Genomic DNA, 21,216 nt, shown 5'->3' with positions numbered 1-21,216 from the left:
GCTTGAGACCACCCCAGTTTGATATGAATTGCAATGACTAGGTCACAGCTGCCTTTTAATTTAAAAAATTTAAAGTAATATAGACACATGATAAAAAATGGAAAGACTACAGAGTGGCCTAAAGGGAAAAGTAACTGGTTCCATCCCCTCTTTTACTCTCATTTCCCCAAAATAACTACTCCAAACAATTTCTCTGGTGCACTAAAGAAATGTCTCCAGAAAGGAACACAGCCTTGCCAACACTTTGATTTCAGTGCTGCGAGACCTGCTGGACCCCTGGCTTCTGACCTCCAGAACTGCAAGATAACAGATTTTTATTGTTTTAAGTCACTAAGAACATGGCAATTTTTGGAGGGCAAAAATAGGAACTAACACAAACTATTTGAAAAGTACACATATTTTACCGATGAATGTTATTTCTATAAATTTACCGAGGCAGTGATTGAAAAAACCACATTGTATGTACATGAATATTCACCAAAGCATCAAACAGGAAAATGGTAAAAAGTATAAATGTTTAACAGGAAATCATTTAAAGAAACTACAGTACATTCATGTAAAAGAATAGAATATAACTATTAAAAATTATACAGGCCTATATATATACTGAATGAAAAGATGTCCAACAGAGTATGGTCATAAAATTTTAAGATCTTATTTTGTTCTTAAAATGTTTTTATCTACTTTTTTTTTTTTTAATTTTTTTTTTCAACGTTTTTATTTATTTTTGGGACAGAGAGAGACAGAGCATGAACGGGGGAGGGGCAGAGAGAGAGGGAGACACAGAATCGGAAACAGGCTCCAGGCTCCGAGCCATCAGCCCAGAGCCCGACGCGGGGCTCGAACTCACAGACCGCGAGATCGTGACCTGGCTGAAGTCGGACGCTTAACCGACTGCGCCACCCAGGCGCCCCTTTATCTACTTTTTATAGTATATGCCTCTGATACATCATGTAATTTCACTCATAAATATTTCCATATATATCTTAAAAGACTCCGCCCAAAAACATGATGCTATTTTTTATACCCATAAAATCAACAATTTCTTCTCAATACTATATGAAATACTATGAAATAATATGAAATAATATGAAATAACCAATCTGTGCTCAATATCCGACACAGAAATTTTTTTTACGTTTTGCTCAAATCAAGATCCAACTAAGATTCATACATTGGAACTGGTTCGTATGCCTCTGTTTCTAAAAACAAAATTTTTTTTACTGTTTATTCATTTTTTGAGAGAGAGAGAGAGAGAGAGAGCGAGCAGGGGAGGGGCAGAGAGAGAGGGAGACACAGAATCTGAAGCAGGCTCCAGGCTCTGAGCTGCCAGCACAGAGCCCGACAATGGGCTCAACTCACAAACCCTGAGATCATGAACTGAGCCAAAGTTGGAGGCTTAACCGACTGAGCCACCCAGGTGCCCTGGTTCACGTGCTTCTTAAGCCTCTTTTAAATTACAGGTTCTTGCTCCCTCCTCCACTTTTCTTCCTTAATTTGTTGAAGGACACAAACAAGCCTTTTATCATGTAGTTTCCTAATTTTTGTATCATTTACCATGCTCCCTTGCCTCCTATATTTTCTCAATACTGGCACTTAATAAGTATTAATCAGATTCACATTTGATTATCTGACCAAAAAAACTTTGTAGGTGGTGTTGCATTCTCCATCAAAAGATACCAAACATCCTGGCAGGAGGGGAGGAGGGGGCTGTATCTGTAGATAAAATAATTTTCAGTGTATTAAGTATTTATGAACAATCTTTGGTTTTAGAAAATTGAATTTAATTAAGATTTTTCAATTTGCATATATTTAACAAGTAGGAAGTATCATATCTTATTTACCTCTATGTTGAGAAATAGCAGAAATGTTATCACAGGAGAATATTTTACTCATTTCCTTAATATTTAGCTTACCTCACCCCGAAAGCCATAGGTAGAAATACTAGCTAAATCCTCAAAGGACTGCAGTTTACTTGTAGTGAACCTCTCACACACAATATCCAGATCTTCTTTCTAGAAGATACCAAAAAATAAGTAAATAATTACGTTACTCATTTTTCCAAATCCTGAATTTCCCTTTTCTTGACTGAATCCAAGAAGCAACCCCTCTTAGGAGAAGAGTATTAAAATGAGCAGTAACTTTGTCACTTGGCATCCAGAGTGCTACACTGTCCCAGGGTCCCTTCTCATTCACTGGTTACATTTCTCATTTGCATTCACTGGTTCCTTCTCGCCTCCGACAGCGGAGTAACCCAGGACTCCATCCTTGGACCTCTCTACTGTCTGCACTCACTCTCTTGATGAGTTCTCCCAGTCTCATGGATTTTATAAAAATCATTATTATGAGAAAACTTTATTAAAAATCTACAGAACATTTAATTACAGTAAAATACACATAACAAAAGTTGCCATTTTAACAATATTTTTTTGAGGGGGGGGGGAACATGCACATGGGAGGAGCAGAGGGAGGATCCCAAGCAGGCTTCATGCTGTCAGCACAGAGCCTGACACGGGGCTCAAACCCACGATCCCTGAGATTTTGACCTGACCTAAAACCAAGGGTTGGATGCTTAACGACTGAGCCACCCAGGTGCCCATTTTAACCATTCTTAAAAAATTTTTGTAATTGTTTTTATTTATTTTTGATTGGGGGAGGGGGGGAAGGCAGAGAGAGAGGGCGACAGGATCCAAAGCAGACTCCAGGCTCTGAGCTGTCAGTGCAGAGCCAGACATGGGGCTTGAACTCACAAACCATGACCCGAGCCGAAGTTGGAAAACCGACTGAGCCACCCAGGCACCCCGGCCATTTTAACCATTTTTACGTGTACAGTTCTGTGGCCTTGAGTACATTCGCACTGTTGTGCAACCACCCTCCATCCTCCCAAACTAAAACTCTATCCCTGCTAAACACTTCCTCTCCACCCACGCCTCCCAAGTCCCAGGCAACCACCATTCTACTGTCTATGAATGGGACTACTCTAGGAACCTCCTACAAGAGGAATCTTACAACATCTGTCCTTTTGTGACTGGCTTATTTCACTTGACATGTCGTCAAGGTTCGTGCATGTTGCAGCACGTGTTTGAATTTCAATCCTTTGTAAGGCTGAATGATATTCCATTATATGTACACACCACATTTTTAAATCCACTCATCTGTGGATACTTGGGTAGCTCCTACCTTTGGGCTCCTGTGAATACGCTATGAACATGGGGGTACAAATCTCTCCAAGACCTTGCTTTCAATTCTTTGGAGTATATACCCACAAATTCTATTGAATCATATGGTAAGTCTGTTTAATTTTTTTCAGGGATCACCATACTATTTTCCACAGTGGCTACACTATGTTACATTCCCACCAGCAAATGCACAAGAGTTCTAATTTCTCTATATCCTTTATAACACTTGTTATTTTATCTTATCGTTTTTATAATAGCCATCCTAATGGGTGTCAAATGGTATGTTATTACTGCTTTTATTTGTATTTCTCTAATGGCTTGGGGCATTCAGCACCTTTTCTTGGGAGACTCATAGTTTCTAATACCATCAAACTGCAATACACAACATTTTCATCTCCAGCTGTTAAACCTCTACTCTACCCTCCAGACCCACACACTTATTCAACTAACAGCCATCTTAAGTTTAACATGCTCCCAAATGAATTTGTGATCTTCCCCCAAATGTTTCTTCCATAGGCTTTCCCATCAGTAAATAGCAACTCTTTTTTCCATTTGCACAGGCCAAAACCTTGAAATCATTCCTTTTTTTTTAGTTTTTATTTGTATTTATTTCGGGGGTTGCAGAGAGAGAGAGAGAGAGACAGAGCAAGTCCCAAGCAGGCTCCATGCTGTCAGCACAGAGTCTGATGCGAGACTCAAACCCATGAACTACGAGATCATGACTTGAGCTGAAGTCAAGAGCTGGGCACTTAACCGACTGGGCCACCCAGGTGCCCCAAACCCTGAACCTTGGCTTCTCTTTCTCTTATACCATACATCGGCAAATTCTGAGAGCTCTGTCTTCATAATCAATGCGGAATCTCACTGCAACCAAATTGGTCCAAGGCACAGTCACCACTCTCCTGGACTGCTCCAAAAGCCCTCTCACTGCCTCTGTCCTGTCCTGCTACTGTCTATCTTCCATATTCTAGACAAATGGGTTCTTACAAAACTCCAAACCATGTCACCTCTTTGCTCAAAACCATTCGATAGTATCCCACCTTGATCAGAGTAAAAGCCAAAGATGTTACAATGGCCCACAAGGTCCTACATGATCAGCCTTCTTAACTTTCAGATCTCATCTCCTGTCATTCTTTTTTTTTTTAAGTTTTTTTAATGTGTATTTATTTTTGAAAGAGAGAGACAGAAACAGAGTGCAAGCAGGGGAGGGGCAAAGAGAGAGGGAGACACAGAATCCGAAGCAGGCTCCAGGCTCCGAGCTGTCAGCACAGAGCCCGATGCGGGGCTCAAACTCACGAACCGCGAGATCATGACCCGAGCCCAAGTCGGTCGCTTAACCGACTGAGCCACCCAAGTGCCCCTCATTTCCTGTTATTCTTCAACTCCCTCACCCTGTCAGAGACACACGGGCCTCCTTGCTGGTGCTTAAACAAGTCCAGCATGCTTCCATTTTGTGGTCTTTGCATGTTCTCTCTGCCCAGAACATTCATCCTTTAAACAGCCTCATGACTCTCTCCTGGACCATTTTCCTGAATAAGTGTCCAGCTTGGAATAGGCACTCAAAATATATTTATCATGGGTATTGAAAATCTCAGTTAAAAATCTCATATGCAAAGTTGAGTTTCCCCAACAAGGAAAGGCTCTGCCACTTCCTGCAGATGGACCCCACAAAGCACGCACACAGCCCCCTCCTCTGAGGTTTTACCTACCCGGATCCCAGTGCCATTGTCTTGGATCTGAATCAACTTGAGGCCTCCCTCTTTAACAACCACTTGGATGCTGGTGGCTTTTGCATCTAAGCTGGCAAATCAAACAGAAAAAAAAAAGTTATTACTCTGCCCTATTCTAATGCACCTATTTCAATCAGATAAGGTATGAGAACAAATTCCAGATAAACGCCAGACTGTCTGAGTGATGTGTTTTTCCTTTGTTTTACAGGCTCCATGACTACACTGTAAAGAGTTTACATGCTGTGTGAGAGAGGGAGAAGAGAGAGAGGGGGCAGGGGGCAAGCATCATTTCCATTAGGACATGCAGCACCATTTCTGGTCCTCTGGGAAAGAAAGTGAAGTTAAAAGTAGGATCCACATGCCTGTTTACCACATGCCTGTTTCTTACCTTCTTCTCAACTAATTTTGCCACTTATCTCTTCCACTTTAAAATTTTTTTTTTTTAACATTTACTTATTTTTGAGACAGAGAGAGGCAGAGCATGAACGGGGGAGGGTCAGAGAGAGAGGGAGACACAGAATCGGAAGCAGGCTCCAGGCTCTGGGCCATCATTACCCCAGAGCCCGACGCGGGGCTCGAACTCACGGACCGTGAGATCGTGACCTGAGCTGAAGTCAGACGCTTAACCAACTGAGCCACCCAGGCGCCCCTATCTCTTCCACTTTATTCAGCCTTGGGTTCCCGAGGGCCCCTAATTAAATGTCATTAAAAAAAATCTATGCAGGGACGCCTGGGTGGCTCAGTTGGTTAAGCAACCGACTTCGGCTCAGGTCATGATCTCGCAGTTTGTGAGTTCGAGCCCCGCATCAGGCTCTGTGCTGACAGCTCAGAGCCTGGAGCCTATTTCAGATTCTGTGTTTCCCCCTCTCTCTACCCCTCTCCTGCTCACACTCTGTGTCTCTCTGTCTCTCAATAATAAATAAATGTTAAAGAAAAAAAATTAAAAATATATATATATTATGTGTTTTTATGCTAATACCCTTTTAAGAAAATACATTTTGTTGGGGAAAAGAAAAAAAAATGGCAATACAGAAAGTTCTTTGGGAAGCCAGTAAATCTTTGGTACTTCCGAAGCGTAGCCAACAATCACAAAGAGCGCCAGCGACAGAAAAGGAATTCAGTCCGCGGCTGCACGAGAAAGAAGGGTAATCTCGCACAGAAAATTCTTTTTTCAAAAATAATAAGTTACTTAAATATCAAAGTCCTTTCTCAGGAGCGCCTGAATTGACGTGGTATTAGCCATCTCGACTTCCATATTAAAAAAGAACACGACTGGGCTCCAAACAAAAGCCCTGCTCACAGGACTGATTATTAACCATTAGCTAATATATTGGGTTTGGTTGTGCAGTTTGTGGCCTTCGGATAAGAGGCCCACGTCGTTCCGTCAGTGAATATTCCGACACTGCAGAGACAAAAGGCGGCGTCACGTTAGGTGGAAGGAGAAAGTTGCCAGCCTCCCTGCTCCATCTTTTGTCTGCCTCCCAGCTCTGTCCCTTTCCCTCCTTTCTGCACGGTTTTTAGTCCCACGACCCCGAACGGCTGTCTTCCGTTTTCCCAATAAATCCCCTCACAAACCTACCGTTCTTTGCAGGCTCATTTTGTTCCTTTACTGTACGGATCTTATTAACATCAATTGATTTCAACACGCAGGTCACGTTTAGGTACCCCACGAGCGAGCCTTTTTGGAAGTTTATAGTTTACCCCCACCTTTCCTTCCAGGTTTCTAACTTCTTCCTTCCACAATGCGAAGGAAATTCCGAAACGTCAGAATCCTCGGGATACCCCGTTAACACCAGGTTGTCTTTGATATGCTCCCCCACGGAGAGGTAAAGGGGAGGAAAACACTAAGTTGGGTCACTAACTCGGCAGTAGGGATATCACAAGTTAAACCCAGGCAGTGTCCATCGGCCTGTCCGAAAACCTCGACAATTTATTTGGAATAAAATTCAAAATGAACTGCACCCTGGACTGATTATTTTTGGAGCAAACATTACACGCATAACACGGTACTCTCTGGAGCATGAAGCGGGCTCCCCCTTCTGAAAATGTTTATGCATTTAAAATCTTGCACCTTCTGTATATAGAATATAAAAAGTCTTTCCCTCAACTAACGGCGCCATTAAAATACTATGTCGCCGCCGCTCGCGCCCCCAACAGCTCTACAGAAGTCTCGCGAGAGCTCTCAAGAACTCGCGGTACCCGGGAATTGAGGAGCAGGACACCCAGACCTCGGGCGCTGTGGGCGTGCGCCGTGCACGCCTCCGCCCACCGCAGGGAGGCGGGTCCGCGCCATCCCGAAGAACGGCCCGTTGAGTCGTAGCTTATAAGGAAGCCCGGCTCCACTCCCTCCCTACCAGTTCTCAATCATCTCCTTGATGGCGTTGGCCGGCCGCTGGATGACTTCCCCTGCCGCGATGCGGTTCACCACTGTTTCGTCCAGCCGCCGAATAACCCCCGCTACGAGCGACATTTTGGCGCCAGAGGAGCCCAAGACACGTCGAGATGCTCACCGGAAGTACCTTCGGCCAATCACCTCAGGGCTCCGTGCTGACGTCTTTCCATCAACTCTGTCTACGCTGCCCTGCCAGACCTTCCCGCGGCAGCGGCTTCAGAGCGAGGGAGCCGTTGATTGGGCAGCTGGGATGCCAGTCAAATTTCTTAAGTCCCCCGGTGCCCGGCTCACTTGGTCCCTCCCTATAGCCCTTGAGTCCACTGGCTAGAAGGGTATGCGCCTGCGCGCTGTCCACTCTCCCATTGGCTCATTCCTGGGCTAGGGAATACGAAATCTCCAGCCAATAGGAGTGCAGGTGCCGTAGCCGGAGGTTGGTGTCCCCCTGCTGGGGTGATCTGGCGCAGAGCGGAGGAGGTGCTTGCTCCTGCTCCTGCTCCCGCTCCTCCCCTCTCCTTGCGGCCTCCCGGAGGTCGACCCTCTTCTTGCGGCCTGCAGTAGGATGTTTATGACGCCTAAGAGGAGCAAAATGGAAGTCGACGAGTCTCGGGTTTTCCGGGCCGAGTGGACCCAGCGTTACTTGGTGGTGGAGCCTCCGGAGGGCGAAGGGGCCCTGTGCCTGGTCTGTCGCCGCCTCGTCGTAGCCACCCGCGAACGCGATGTCAGGCGCCACTACGAGGCCGAGCACGACTACTACGAGCGGTATGTGGCGGAGGGCGAGCGCGCGGCCCTGGTGGAGCGTCTGCAGCAGGGCGACTTGCCCGTGGTCACCCCGCTCACTCCCGAGGAGAGAGCCGCCCGTGCAGGCCTCGGGCTCGCCCGCCTCTTGGCCTTGAAGGGTCGCGGCTGGGGTGAGGGGGACTTTGTGTACCAGTGCATGGAGGTGATGCTGAGGGATGTGCTGCCCGAACACGTAAGCGCCCTGGATGGCGTTGATTTATCGCCAGAGGTCACGCGGCAGAGGGTCCTCAACATTAACAAGAATCTACGCAGTCAGCTTTTTAACCGAGCCAAGGACTTTAAAGCCTATTCCCTTGCCTTGGACGACCAGGCCTTTGTGGCCTATGAGAACTACCTCCTGGTCTTTGTCCGTGGCGTGGGCCAGGACTTGGAGGTACAAGAAGAGCTTCTGACCATCATCAACCTGACTCGTCACTTCAGTGTTGGGGCCCTTATGGCGGCAATCCTCGAGGCCCTGCAGACGGCAGGGCTTAGCTTGCAGCGAATGGTTGGACTCACCACGACCCACACGCTGAGGATGATTGGTGAGAACTCAGGACTAGTGTCATACATGAGAGAAAAGGCTGTAAGCCCCAACTGTTGGAATGTTATCCATTATTCAGGATTTCTGCACTTGGAACTGTTGAGCTCCTACGATGTAGACGTTAACCAGATCATAAATACTATATCTGAATGGATAGTTTTGATTAAGACCAGAGGCGTTAGGCGCCCCGAATTTCAGGCTCTCCTCACTGAATCTGAATCAGAGCATGGCGAAAGGGTTAACGGACGATGTCTGAACAATTGGCTTAGAAGAGGGAAAACTTTAAAACTGATATTTTCCCTGAGAAAAGAGATAGAAGCCTTCCTGGTTTCGATAGGGGCCACAACGGTCCATTTCACAGACAAGCAGTGGCTTTGTGACTTTGGCTTCTTGGTGGATATCATGGACCATCTTCGAGAACTCAGTGAACTGTTGAGAGTTAGTAAAGTCTTTGCTGCCGCTGCCTTTGACCATATCTGTACCTTTGAAGTTAAGCTGAGTTTACTGCAGAGACACATTGAAGAAAAAAACCTAACACACTTTGCGGCCTTCAGAGAAGTTGTCGATGAGCTTAAACAGCATCTTAAAGAAGAACAAAAAATATTTGATCCCGATAGGTATCAAGTGGTGATCTGTCGCCTGCAAAAAGAATTTGAGAGACATTTCAAGGACCTCAGGTTCATTAAAAAGGACTTGGAACTTTTTGCAAATCCTTTTAATTTTAAGCCTGAATATGCACCTATTTCAGTAAGAGTGGAGCTAACCAAACTTCAGGCAAATACTAACCTTTGGAATGAATACAGAGTCAAAGACCTGGGGCAGTTCTATGCTGGCTTGTCTGCCGAATCTTACCCAATTATCAAAGGGGTTGCCTGTAAGGTGGCATCCTTGTTTGATAGTAATGAAATCTGCGAAAAGGCTTTTTCGTATTTGACTCGAAACCAACACACTTTGAGCCAACCCTTGACAGATGAGCATCTCCACGCCCTGTTTAGGATTGCCACAACTGAAATAGAGCCGCATTGGGATGACCTTGTGAGAGGAAGAAATGAACCCAATCCATAGGCCTTGGTAGTACGACACTGAGACGCTCAGAGTCTGATTCTAAAAGCAAACCTTTGCCTGATTTTTCAAGTTAACTAATTTGGATTGTGGCAAAGCACCAAGTTTATTCATCCAAATTGATCACGATTCAGATTCTTCTGACAGAGGTGTTTTTGTTTTTGTTTTTGTTTTTTTCATCTCAAGAGGCAGCATGGGACTGACACATGCAAACACCTTTTTTAAAATTTAATTTAATGACAATGTCATTGTCTTTTACTTTTATGATATGATTGTTTCTAAAGAAATTCAGTACTGATAATGCGAGTTGAATTAGAAGTCTGTTTTTTCTGGTGTTTTGAAGAAGTTTTAGCTCTTCTTTTGAACAAAGTGTTAAAATTTTGATGCATATGATCTGAAGTTATCAACCCCATAAATGTATGTTTGAGCCAGTTTGCAGAAACTCACATAGCAAGTTCAGAAGTTTCTGAAAAGGAAGAGCGTACATACGGTGGAGGTATTTTGTCTAACTATCGAAGTGTTTGAGACTATTTTTTTTTAAACATTTTTCTGAGTCCTAAGTAAATATTGACAGATTTCCTCCTCAACCCCCCCCCCCCCTCCCCCCGCAACCAGCCCTAGCAATGATTAGAGGGAAGTAATCAAAATTTTAGTCAGAGGAGTAAGAATTATGTTTCAATTGCTGGTTTAGGAGGCTTCCTGCATTTTGGAGATCAGACTAACCAATTATTGGGGATTTCCCCTGAATTTTTCACACTTGGGTGCTGTTTTGTCAGCTTGCCTATTAAAGGACTACGGTAAGTATAGAATCTTAATGGTTGCCCGTTAGTAATTCTTTATTCTACTCCAGATAGAAGTTTGGCCCTGTCAAAAAAGGATGAGAGAATAAGATTTTTGCCCTCCAGGATCAGGAGGTGGGAGGTATTTTAGCTTATTATGCATGGGTGTTGACTGCTTCATAAAGAAACCCTGTTAAAAGGAAACCCTTTAGTTTAAAGTGGTAAAGATCTCAGATTGTGTTAGCCGCTGGAAGTGGATTTATTATAGAGTTTAAAACTGTCCCACTCGTTTTGTATTTAAGATAGTGCACAAGTAGAAATATTTAACTTTCAAGAAGCAGCTTTATTAACAGATTGTGGCAATTCCATATTTCTAGTGAGACATCTGCTTTGTGCTAAAACAGTTATTTTCAAACTTATGTTAACCGTGAAAAGAAAATCTTACAGTAAAGCCAAATATACAAAACGATTTAAAGGCAGGACCCAACTTAGAGGTCCTCTCAAGTACAGTTTGCAGACTTGTGCTAAAGTCCTGTCTTAACCTTTGTAACACATTCTATGGTCACTAATCCAGCAAATTCATCGAACCAGGATACAACCAAGAATTTAGAAGGAATTGATGCCTGAGCAATCAAAATCGATGCCATAAAAGCCCAGGAACCAAAATTGTGTCACTGGTTCTCAACCAGAAGCAGTAACCCCTCTTTCCAGGGGTTGTTGGAAAGCATAGGGGACTTTTTTGGTTCCCAGACTCCCTGGGAGGGTTCTGCTGGCATTCCCCCTGCCCCCACAGTGCATAGGACAGCCAGGCACAATGGAGAATTATCCTTCGCAAAGTGCCAGTAGACAGCCCTCCCCCCCCCGCGTTGTAGATTATTTTATTTTGAGGGACAGGGCAAATTACCGGTAGAAGCAGAATGAAAGGGCAAATCTGGCAAACTGATGATATTTGATAGGAACTAATTCCAACATTCCAGGTTTGGCTGGTAAAGTGCGGTAAAGGCCTTGATAGGTTCTGGTAGCTTGCAATAGCATTTACATGTCAGTGATTTATACTGAACCAGATCAAAGGGCTCTATTCTGTTTAATTAGAGCAGAAAAGCAAGTATTTACAAGCTAGTAATCAAGAATGGTCAAGTTGAGATTTTAGTTAACAGGGAATAAGCTTAAAATATCTGGAAAAACAGCAGTAAAAAAAAAACAAAACAAAAAACCCCCCCCCCCCCCCCCAAAAAAAAATCTACCGGTAATTTCCCACTAGTTTATAGTATTCTCTTTCACGGCAAGTGCTTTATTGAAAAAAAATATTTGGAGGACCTGCTTCTGCTTTCCTACCCTGGTTCCTCAAATATTGAAGTCTTGTACATTTTGTGAAGTTCCATTATATATTTTTGCTTAAGGTAATAAAACTAGTTTGCATCATGTAGGTACTGAGTCGGGGGGGGGGGGAGATATAAACTAAGGATTTAAAATTGACCCTAAATAGTAGAGAATTTGCTATAAACTAGTCTTGTTTGTAAAAAAGAGAAAAGCGTGTATATTACTGTTTCCTGTATTAAGTAATTCTGTAACTGCATGGCAGTCTTTAAAAAAATTTTTTTTTTTTTTTTTTTTTTTACAAAATAGTTGTTACTGGTCCTGTTGTATCAGCGAATATAGTTAAAATAAGTACTATTTTTTAAAAGCCCTATGTCCCTATATATCTCCCATTCCTCCTAGTTTTCTTAAAAGATGTGTCTGTATTCCCGGTCTCCTGTAGTGCCACTCAAACTGCTCTAGCCAGCCAGATCCTTGTCAACATTCTTGCCCTCTCTCACACCACTGACCACTTTTCCTTGAAGTCCTGGTTTACTTTTGCTTCGGGGGTAGATACCATCAGCAGGTATGCTTTCTCAGTCTCCTTCGTGGGTACTCTTTCCCGTCCATGTTTGTGTTCTTGTGATGTTAAAATTTGGTTTTAGAGCTACCGTTTTGTACCTCCCCTTAGCTGCTGTCATCTCTGTTGGCGGCTTCAGTTACCGTTTATGTGCAAATGATTCCTAAATTCCTATCTCCTTTCCAGGCCTTTCCTAATCCATATATCAAATTGCTAACTTAAGTCTGCTCTGCCGTCTCATGGACACCATGGCATGTCATTGATCTTGCCCCCAAACCTGCTCCTTTTATGTTCCCTCTTTCGGTAGATGGCGCGGCTGCTATCAGTCGTCATAGCCCAAGCCAAAACCTGACCTGCCCGTGACTCTTCATCCATCACATCCACTCACGGGAACCTTGGTGTTAAGTCGACTGTCTCTAAAGTTTTTCTCACTTCTCCAGTTCAGGCCATCAGCCTACCTTAATACAGCAACAGCATCCTCGTCAAGTCTCTTTTTCTCTGGTTTCGATCCCTTTTTATGCTGCAGCCAGATCATTCCGAGAGACATAGTTGGTCATATCTCTCCACTGCTTTCCCCATTATGTAGGATAACATACGACTGATATTCGTCTTTGAGGTCTCAGTTTAAATACCACTTGCTCTAGGAAGCCTTCATAGATGCCCTCTAGACTAAGAGCCTTCGTAGATGCCCTCTAGACTAGGTGCCCCCACTGGACACTCTCTAAATACCCTTTTCTCCTAATCATACACTTAGCACACTTTGTTGCTACTTATTGATCACTGCTAGACTGTAAGCTTTACCAGGGCGGGGACTGTGCCTTGCTAGCTGTTCTATATGTAGTGCTTAGCACAATGCCTGGCATTCCAATAAATGTTTGGATGAATAAATACGTGTGTAGTGTTTTATGATCTTTGAAGCCCTTTTGCAGTCTCATTTGACCTTCACCGAGGTCCTCCTGCCTTAGCCCGCTTCTTGGGTAATTGTTATTCACGTATTACAAATTAAATGAAACTAAGTTCTTTGTGACTACAGAGTTGTATTCCCAGAATTTAGCTCAGTGCTTGGCATGCGGCTCAAATATTTACTATGTGAGTGTTGTTGAGGAAACAAACTTAAATTGCAGTTTGCCCTAGGAAACAAGAAGTGAGGCCAGATTTCAGACGCAGGTATACTCACATAAATCTATGGAATATTGAGTCTTTACCTCCTTTATTTAGAAGTATTATTAGTTTACTATTTTTAGTTTTCAAAGGTAGACTTCAGAGGAACCTAGATGAAAAAGATTGGGCAACCATTTAGCGAACTAAAGCAATACTTGGGTAATTAAAAAGTTCTACTCGGTATCAGAAGAAGATAATGCTGCTTAAAATATCCTTTCTCCTTTTTTAACGTGTCAATCGTAGAAGAAAATGACATACTATTTACTTGCTACTTTCCTTTACAGATGATTTCTGGCTCTTCTGGGATTTAAAAGTAAGTAAATTTAATAGAATTTTAGAGGAATGACTTGGTATTTCTGGTCACTAGGTATCCAGTTCTCTTGCTTTCTTGCCTGCGGAATGTCCTCATCACTTCTCCAAGGGAGGTGACCCAAGAGGGACATCTAGTCAAGGTGTACTTAGATTTACTCCTTTGCTTTCTTGTTCATGTGCCTCTGAACTTAATTTCTGGGTAACTGGGGCTTTTGGGATTCGTGGAAGAACTATAACCATGGCCTGTTTCCTTGAGTCATTTTAATTTAAGGGATTAACCAGTGTTCACTTAGTTGGACTTTTAGCCTGTGGCACATTAACTCATCCAGAGGCCTTAATGGTAGGTGTGATGGTCATCCGGTGATCCTTGCTGCAAAACTGGGTTTTCATGGGTTTCTTTAATCTTCTGGATTAAACAATTTCTCGTTTTTATCTTTTTGTAATTGAGCAGTAGCCTCATCCTACCCAATAAGTACTTCAACTTGTGAACTCTACCCCTTTCATTTCTGCTTGCAATTTGATGAATTCTGAGTTCATCTCTTTCTTGTACATTTTGTCAAATGCAGCCAACAACAACCATAAAACATTTTGTTTTCTTTCTTTTTCTCCCCCCTTTAATAAAGAGTCTGTGCCTTCCATGCTTTCCCAAGAGACAATTTGACCACTCCACCACGTGAATTGCCCCTACGTAAGTTACTTCTCCCATCCTCCAGTAGCAATTTCCTGAATGCCTCCCAACTAAGCCAGCGTGTAGTACGTTAAGGTTTTTAAAAAATGGAGTCACTTTCTGTATCAGGATGGGTAAGGTTGTCCTACAGTAACGACCACAGAATCTCAATGCCTCACGTAACTTTTTTTCTTGCAACTTGTCTAGGGACTTTGCGCTAGGTCAGGGGTCAACAAACTACAGCCCACAGGCAAAATCCGTCCTGTTGCCTGCTGCCGTAAATACGGTTTTACTGGAAGACAGCCTTGCCCATTTACCTATGTCTGTGGCTGCTTTTGCTCTACCATGGCAGAATTGAATAGCTGTGACAAAGTGCATAGTCCACTGAGCCTAAAATATTTACTGTGTGACCCCACAGAAAACGCTCACTGATCCCTGCTCTGAGTCGCTGAGACTCAGGTTGACCAGGCAGATACCATCTAGGGTGTGGCTGTTCATTTTGGGAAATGAGAAGAATACAGCAAATCACTTACAGGCCCTTAAAGCACTGTCATTGACCAGAACAAATCCCATGGCCACACCAAAGTTCGAGGAATAGTGTTAAGTCTTCCACGTGCCTCAAAGGAAAACCAGAAATATTTGGAAGACAACACTAGATTAACACATGGTTATGTCTCCATTTATATAATTTCTTTAGAAATCTTTTTTAGTGAGGTAAAACATCCAGTGAAGTGTGTAAATGTTGAGTGTATGCCTCAGTGGATTTTTATATATACCCTTGAACCCATCACCCAGATCAAGATAGTGAACATTTCTAGCACCCCAGCAAATGCCCTTGTGTCCCTCCCGCACACAGATAAACACTACTCTGACCTTGATCACCATAGATTACTTTTGTCTTTTTAAAGCTTCATGTAAATGTAACAATTATATGTACTCTTGTGTCTTTTGTTCAGTACTGTGTGACTCATCCATGTTGCATGTAGCAGCATTTTTTACTTACGTGCAGTATTCCATTGTACGACTACCGCAATTTAAAAGTCCATTCTACTGTTGATGGAAATTTTGATTGTTTCCAGTTTGTGGTTATTATGAATAAAGTCGCTAGAAACATTTTCGTATCTGTCTTTCAGTGATCGTGTGCACCCATTTCTCTTGGTATATTACTCCCTGCTTCCATACTTATCTGTAATTACGCATATAGCAACCAGAGTGATCCCTACTGTAAAATATAAATCAGACCATGCCATTCCTCTGCTCAAAATCCTCCAATGGCTTAGTATTATAATTACAGTAAAATCCAAGGTCTTTATCACAGTCTACAAAGCTTTGCATGATCTGCCCCCACACGTACCCTTTTGCTTCCTACCCTGTTTTCCGTCGTATCCTCAATCCCTTTACCTTTCCCCAGTCACTCTGCTCTGTACTGGACACTGCCTTTTGAGTTGGGGAATCCAGATACATGATTCGACCCTGTCCTTAAAGTGGCTGTGATCTACATGGATAATCTTAACAAGCCGTAACTCTGGTGTGTGTCAACCAATTACTACTTCTGTAGGGAGTAAGAGGCAAATTTGCCCTATGATTAAACTGTTAGTGTAAAATAATTCACAATTATAAAAGTGTAAAATAAGTTACAATCCCTGTAAGGGATTTAGAGAGTAAGATTAAAATGTAAAAGTTCCCCGATAAGGTTAAGAAATGTGTACTTCTACTGATTATGAATGAGAGTTCACCAACTTTACTCTTATATTTTACTATTTACATGTTCACTTCCATGAGGCATAGGAGGGAGCTGGGGGTGGAGGAGGTGAGAAGACGCTGGAATAAATAAAGAAGTGCTGATACTAAGCACAGTCCACAATCCACAATCGCACAGTCATGGCAGAGGGCCTCCTACGCATGGTACCATTATTGGTACATTATGGATTATTATAAAATAACAAAATCGACTTAAGGTCTTTCCACATATTTTTACTTTATTGATACATAGTTGAAGTACAATAAACTGCACAGTTTAAAGTATAAAACGTGATTGGTTTTGACATAAATGCATAAAAGTCACCGCAATCAAGATAATGAACACTTCATCACCCCACAAAGTTTGCGGGTTTTGACTACTGGGGAGGGAAATACACTCCAATTTAAGTGGGGATGGGGGAAAAGAACTTTTTGAAAGAATATGAGTTTCTCTCAGAACCCTTTATTGTTGACTTGCCTCTCTGCACTTTCTTACCACTTTTGCCAGCCAGGATTTGTACATCTTCCTGGCTATTTCACCACCCCACTCCAGGGCCACCGGCCACGGACCCAGTCTCCTGATACGTCAATTCAACATTCCGGGGCACGAACCGTGGCAGTGCTGTCTGGTGGTCTTTTCCCTGAGGCCAGGTGCATATACCTGGAGTGGAGTGGTGGCTACGAAGGGAAGGGTCCCCTACCGTATTTGGTGGGGCTTTCTGATTGTAAGAGACCAACTTGTGTTAGCTTAAAGGGAAACAAATAAGGGTATCATTGTAAGTATATGAGTATCTCATGGAAACCAAGTAGAGGAATTAAATTCAGCTGTCATTCAACAATCACTTAACGAAAGCATCCTTTTTTTTTTTAATGTTTATTTATATTTGAGAGAGAGAGAAGAGGCAGAGTACAAGCAGGGGAGGGGCAGAGAGAGAGAGACGGAGACAGAATTGAAGTTCTGAGCTGTCAACGGAGCCCAACATAGGGCTCAAACCTATGAACCGTGAGATCATGACCTGAGCCGAAGTCGGACGCTCAACTGACTGAGCCACCCAGGTGCCCCCCCCTTTTTTTTTTTGGATTTTCTTAGGAAATTTTCCATTAAATTAAGGTTTTCAAATTTATTATGTGGCTCAAAACATTTTTCTTTTGTCTCCTCTGTACCTCTGGTTATATTTCCTGTCTCATTCCAAATGTTTGGGCTTTCTCTTTCTCTTAATTAGCCTCACTACAGATTTTTATTTTTTTGTCCTTTTCAATTAATTTGCTCCTGTGTTACATCGGTGCGTATTTCAGTGCTATTATTTTCTAACGTATTGTTTTCTGCTTTTATTTTCTTTAACTCATTCTTCCTATGTTTGTATTCTTTTCTTCCCCTTGATTATTTTTTCCATGCCCTTGAATTGAATATTTTTAAACTTGGTTTAATAACTAACCTACCTTCATTGTACATCAAACCTATTATCAACATAGAGTAAATTTCTAAGGCCTCTATTTATGGCTTTTGTTGACTCAAATTCTCATTTGACTGGCTGATGTGGATGCTATCGCACCGCTGAGATACCTCCTTTAGCACTGGGGTTCTTATTTCCTCTCTAAAAACCAGGAACATTTTCATATAATTACAATGCTATTGTCACACTGAGTTAATTATTTGACAAAAACTAATGCCTAGTTCACATCCAGTTCTCCCCAGTTGTTCTAAAGATGGACTTTTTACAAACAGTTTCTTCAAATCAGGGTCCAAGCAAAGTCCACACACTGTATGTGGTTGTTGCATCTTGTAAATTTCATTTAATCCAGAGAAGTCCCTCTGCATGCTTCCCATTTCCTCCTGCCATTATCTTGTTGAATAAGCCAGGCCTGCTGCTGTATGGACTGTCCCCCGTGCCACGTTGATCTGTTTTCTTCCTTGTACTGTTCCAGTTGTTCCTCTATCCCCCATATTTTGTGGGGTCTTGCAGTTCATGCTAGAGGCTTGATTTGATTCAGGTTGGACTGTTGTAGCTAGAATACTGAAAATATGGTAATGTGAGCTTCCTGCTGCCTCACAGCAGGATTTGGTCTACACATGCCTTCCTCCCTCCCTTCCTCCCTCCCTCCTTTTCTTTTTCTTTCTTTCTTTCTTTCTTTCTTTCTTTCTTTCTTTCTTTCTTTCTGTTTATTTATTTTGAGAGAGAGAGTGCATGCATGGGAACAGGGGAGGGGCAGAGGGAGAGAGAGAGAAGGAGAGAGAAAATCTTAAGCAGACTCCACTCTCAGCACAGAGCCTGATGTGGGGTTCGATCCCATGACTTGGGCTGAAATCAAGCGTTGGACACTCAACAGACTGAGCCACCCAGGTGTCCCTGGCCTGCCCATTTTTAGTAATGGTAGGATTGGTCAGTGGTTTCAAGGGTCGAAGCCTCATCCTGCCTCTGTCAGATCCTCTCCCAGTGTTTTACCTGATAGCTTTGGTCCACTGGTCATTGTCTCCCGGATCCATCTTTCATTAGGACTTATAACAATAATATAGTTGCCTTTTTAACTCTATCACTTTTCTACACTTAGGTGCTGAATTCTTCTGTAAAGTAGAACATTTCCTTAATAATGAGGACTATTTAGTTACCTTGAAATATAGTTACATGCCAAAGAGTCATAGACAAGATCTGCAAGGGTAGGAATTTACTTTGTTTTGCTGATGAAATCTCCAGTACTGACTTCAGTGCCTGACCCTGAACTAGTGGCCCTGCACTAAATACTTGCTGAAGGGACAACAAATGCATAATTCTTCCTCTTTAATTGCTAATTCTCAGAGTTAGGAGTTGGTGTCTCCGTTTCATTCATTTGGTTTTGGTTTTTTACTTGCAGACTTCTTGCATTTTAATCAAAACTTTTATTTATAAACTTGAAGACTTCATTGTTTCAGTTTGCAGTTATTTTCATGCTCATGATGCCTCATCTTTGACTGTTGGCAGCTTCTTCAAGTCGGTTCCTGTGTCCTTTGCCACAATCCCATTGGTCTTTGATAGCTGCCATGCCTTTCTGTGTAAGATGCTCCAGGCTCATCTATCTATCCCTATCCATACTTGGTTCGGAGTCCCAGTTCCTTGAGTAGAGAATGGTTGGAGGGATCACCATTAGGTTGTTGGTGTTGCTTGTTATTAGCTGTCATTGCTTCTGGGGCTTTCTGGTGCATGGAGCTAAGAAATACATGCTTTAAGGCCATATTAATATTTCCATGTTAAAAATTTTTTTTAATCTTTATTTATTTTTGAGAGAGAGAGAGAGAGAGAGAGAGGAAAGTGGGAGCTGGGGAGGAACAGAGAGAGAGGGAGACACAAATCTGAAGCAGGCTCCAGGCTCTGAGCCATCAGCATAGAACCTGACACGGGGCTCGAACTCACGAACCGCGAGTTTGTGACCTGAGCCGAAGTTGGATGCTTGACTGACTGAGCCACCCAGGAGCCCCTTAATATTTCCGTTTTAACTTAACATTGCAGAATTGGTATTTAACTTTTATTTAACTTTGATCTTATACTAATATTTCATTTCTTTTATGCTGAAAATATTTGTTTCTAAAACGTTATCATAGTAACTTACTTGCTTTACCTACATTACACATGAAATTCTTTCAAAATAACATTTTAAATAATTTAGTAATATTAACGATAGTAAGATTAAGACTTCTCAAATGAAGGTGAGATTTCTGTGCAGTTCTAGTTGTCTTTACAATTGCCTTTACAGTATATTCCTCTAAGAATGTACAGTCAAAAGACTGTGCTCTAAAGTTAATTGAAATCAGGGGTGCCTGGGTGGCTCAGTTGGTTGAGCGTCTGACTTCAGCTCAGGTCATGATCTCGCGGTCTGTGAGTTTGAGCCCCATGTTGGGCTCTGTGCTGACAGCTCAGAGCCTGGAGCCTGTTTCAGATTCTGTGTGTGTGTGTCTCTCTCTGCCCCTCCCCTGCTCATGCTCTGTCTCTCTCTCTCTGTCAAAAATAAATAAACATAAAAAAAAATTTAAAGTTAATTGAAATCAGGAGCACCTAGTTGGCTCAGTTGGTTAAGCGTCTGACTTTGGCTCAGGTCATGATCTCAGTTCGTGGGTTTGAGCCCCGCATTGGGCTCTCTGTTGACAGCTCAGAGCCTGGAACCTACTTCAGATTCTGTGTCTCCCTCTCTCTCTGCCCCTCCCCTGCTCGTGCTCTGTCTCTCTCTGTCTCTCAAAAATGAATAAACATTTAAAAAAAAAATTTTTTAAATAAAGTTCATTGAAATCATTGTTTTTGTTTGTGTGGTTATGTCATCAACTTGATATTCATTTAACTTTACTGGTTTCATTTTGGGACAAGTTTAAGATTGTTTTTTATTTTTATTTGATATTATGTCTTATATATAAAAGGAAGTATTTCTTCTGAAGATAAAACTGTATGATGTTTCATTTTCACCCTTTTCCTTGTAATGCAAGGTAAGACTGCTTGAAATTAACCCGGTGTTCTCACCGTGGATTGTCTAGAAAATGAACCAGCTAGCTTCTCGTCCTTCTCCTTGATGGGATGATAGCACCTGTGAAGAGTCAGAGCCAACTACAGAATTAGAGGGATACCTTCCATACAAGACTGCTCTCTCTTCTGAGACAAAAACAAGTTCAGGGGGGGCTCCCGAAACTAACTCTTGGGTTCAATAGTATGCTGACTAGAAGGACTCAGAACTCACTGAAAGCTGCTGTACTCAAAATTGTAGTTTATTTCAGGGAAAGGATACATACAAAAATCAGTCTAGGGAAGAAGCATATGCAGCAGAATCCAGCAAAGTATCAGATGTGGAGCTTCCTTTGTGCTCTTCCCATGGAATCAGGATGCATTACTTTCCTGGTGTTGATGTGTGACCAAAGGCATCGAGCATTGTCATCCAGGAAATCTCACTTGAACTTCAATGTGCAGAGTTTTTACTGGGGCTCTATTACATAAGCATGACTGACTGTCTACATGGCTGGTCTCACTCTCCAGTCTCCAGTC

The 21,216-nt window shown here is 42.6% G+C and overlaps 2 protein-coding genes across 2 annotated transcripts in view; one reads left to right on the top strand and one right to left on the bottom strand.

Annotated features, from left to right (window-relative positions):
* MLH1 (mutL homolog 1) overlaps positions 1 to 7,411 on the bottom strand; it is a 44,137-nt gene extending 36,726 nt beyond the window's left edge. The window contains 3 exon segments of the mRNA XM_030329963.1: positions 1,917 to 2,015; positions 4,889 to 4,979; positions 7,264 to 7,411. Coding sequence (XP_030185823.1) covers positions 1,917 to 2,015; positions 4,889 to 4,979; positions 7,264 to 7,379 — 306 coding nt within the window. The 5' untranslated portion in view covers positions 7,380 to 7,411.
* Positions 7,412 to 7,729: 318 nt separating this feature from the next.
* EPM2AIP1 (EPM2A interacting protein 1) lies at positions 7,730 to 15,592 on the top strand. Its single transcript, XM_030329323.1, has one exon. It carries the CDS (start codon positions 7,861 to 7,863, stop codon positions 9,685 to 9,687), a length of 1,827 nt encoding a protein of 608 aa, XP_030185183.1. The 5' UTR covers positions 7,730 to 7,860; the 3' UTR covers positions 9,688 to 15,592.
* The last annotated feature ends 5,624 nt before the right edge of the window (positions 15,593 to 21,216 follow it).

Source organism: Lynx canadensis, chromosome C2, assembly GCF_007474595.2.
Source record: "Lynx canadensis isolate LIC74 chromosome C2, mLynCan4.pri.v2, whole genome shotgun sequence".
NCBI classification, from domain to species: Eukaryota; Metazoa; Chordata; class Mammalia; order Carnivora; family Felidae; genus Lynx; species Lynx canadensis.
Note: the sequence above shows the minus strand (reverse complement) of the source record. Positions and strands in the feature narration are given on the sequence as shown.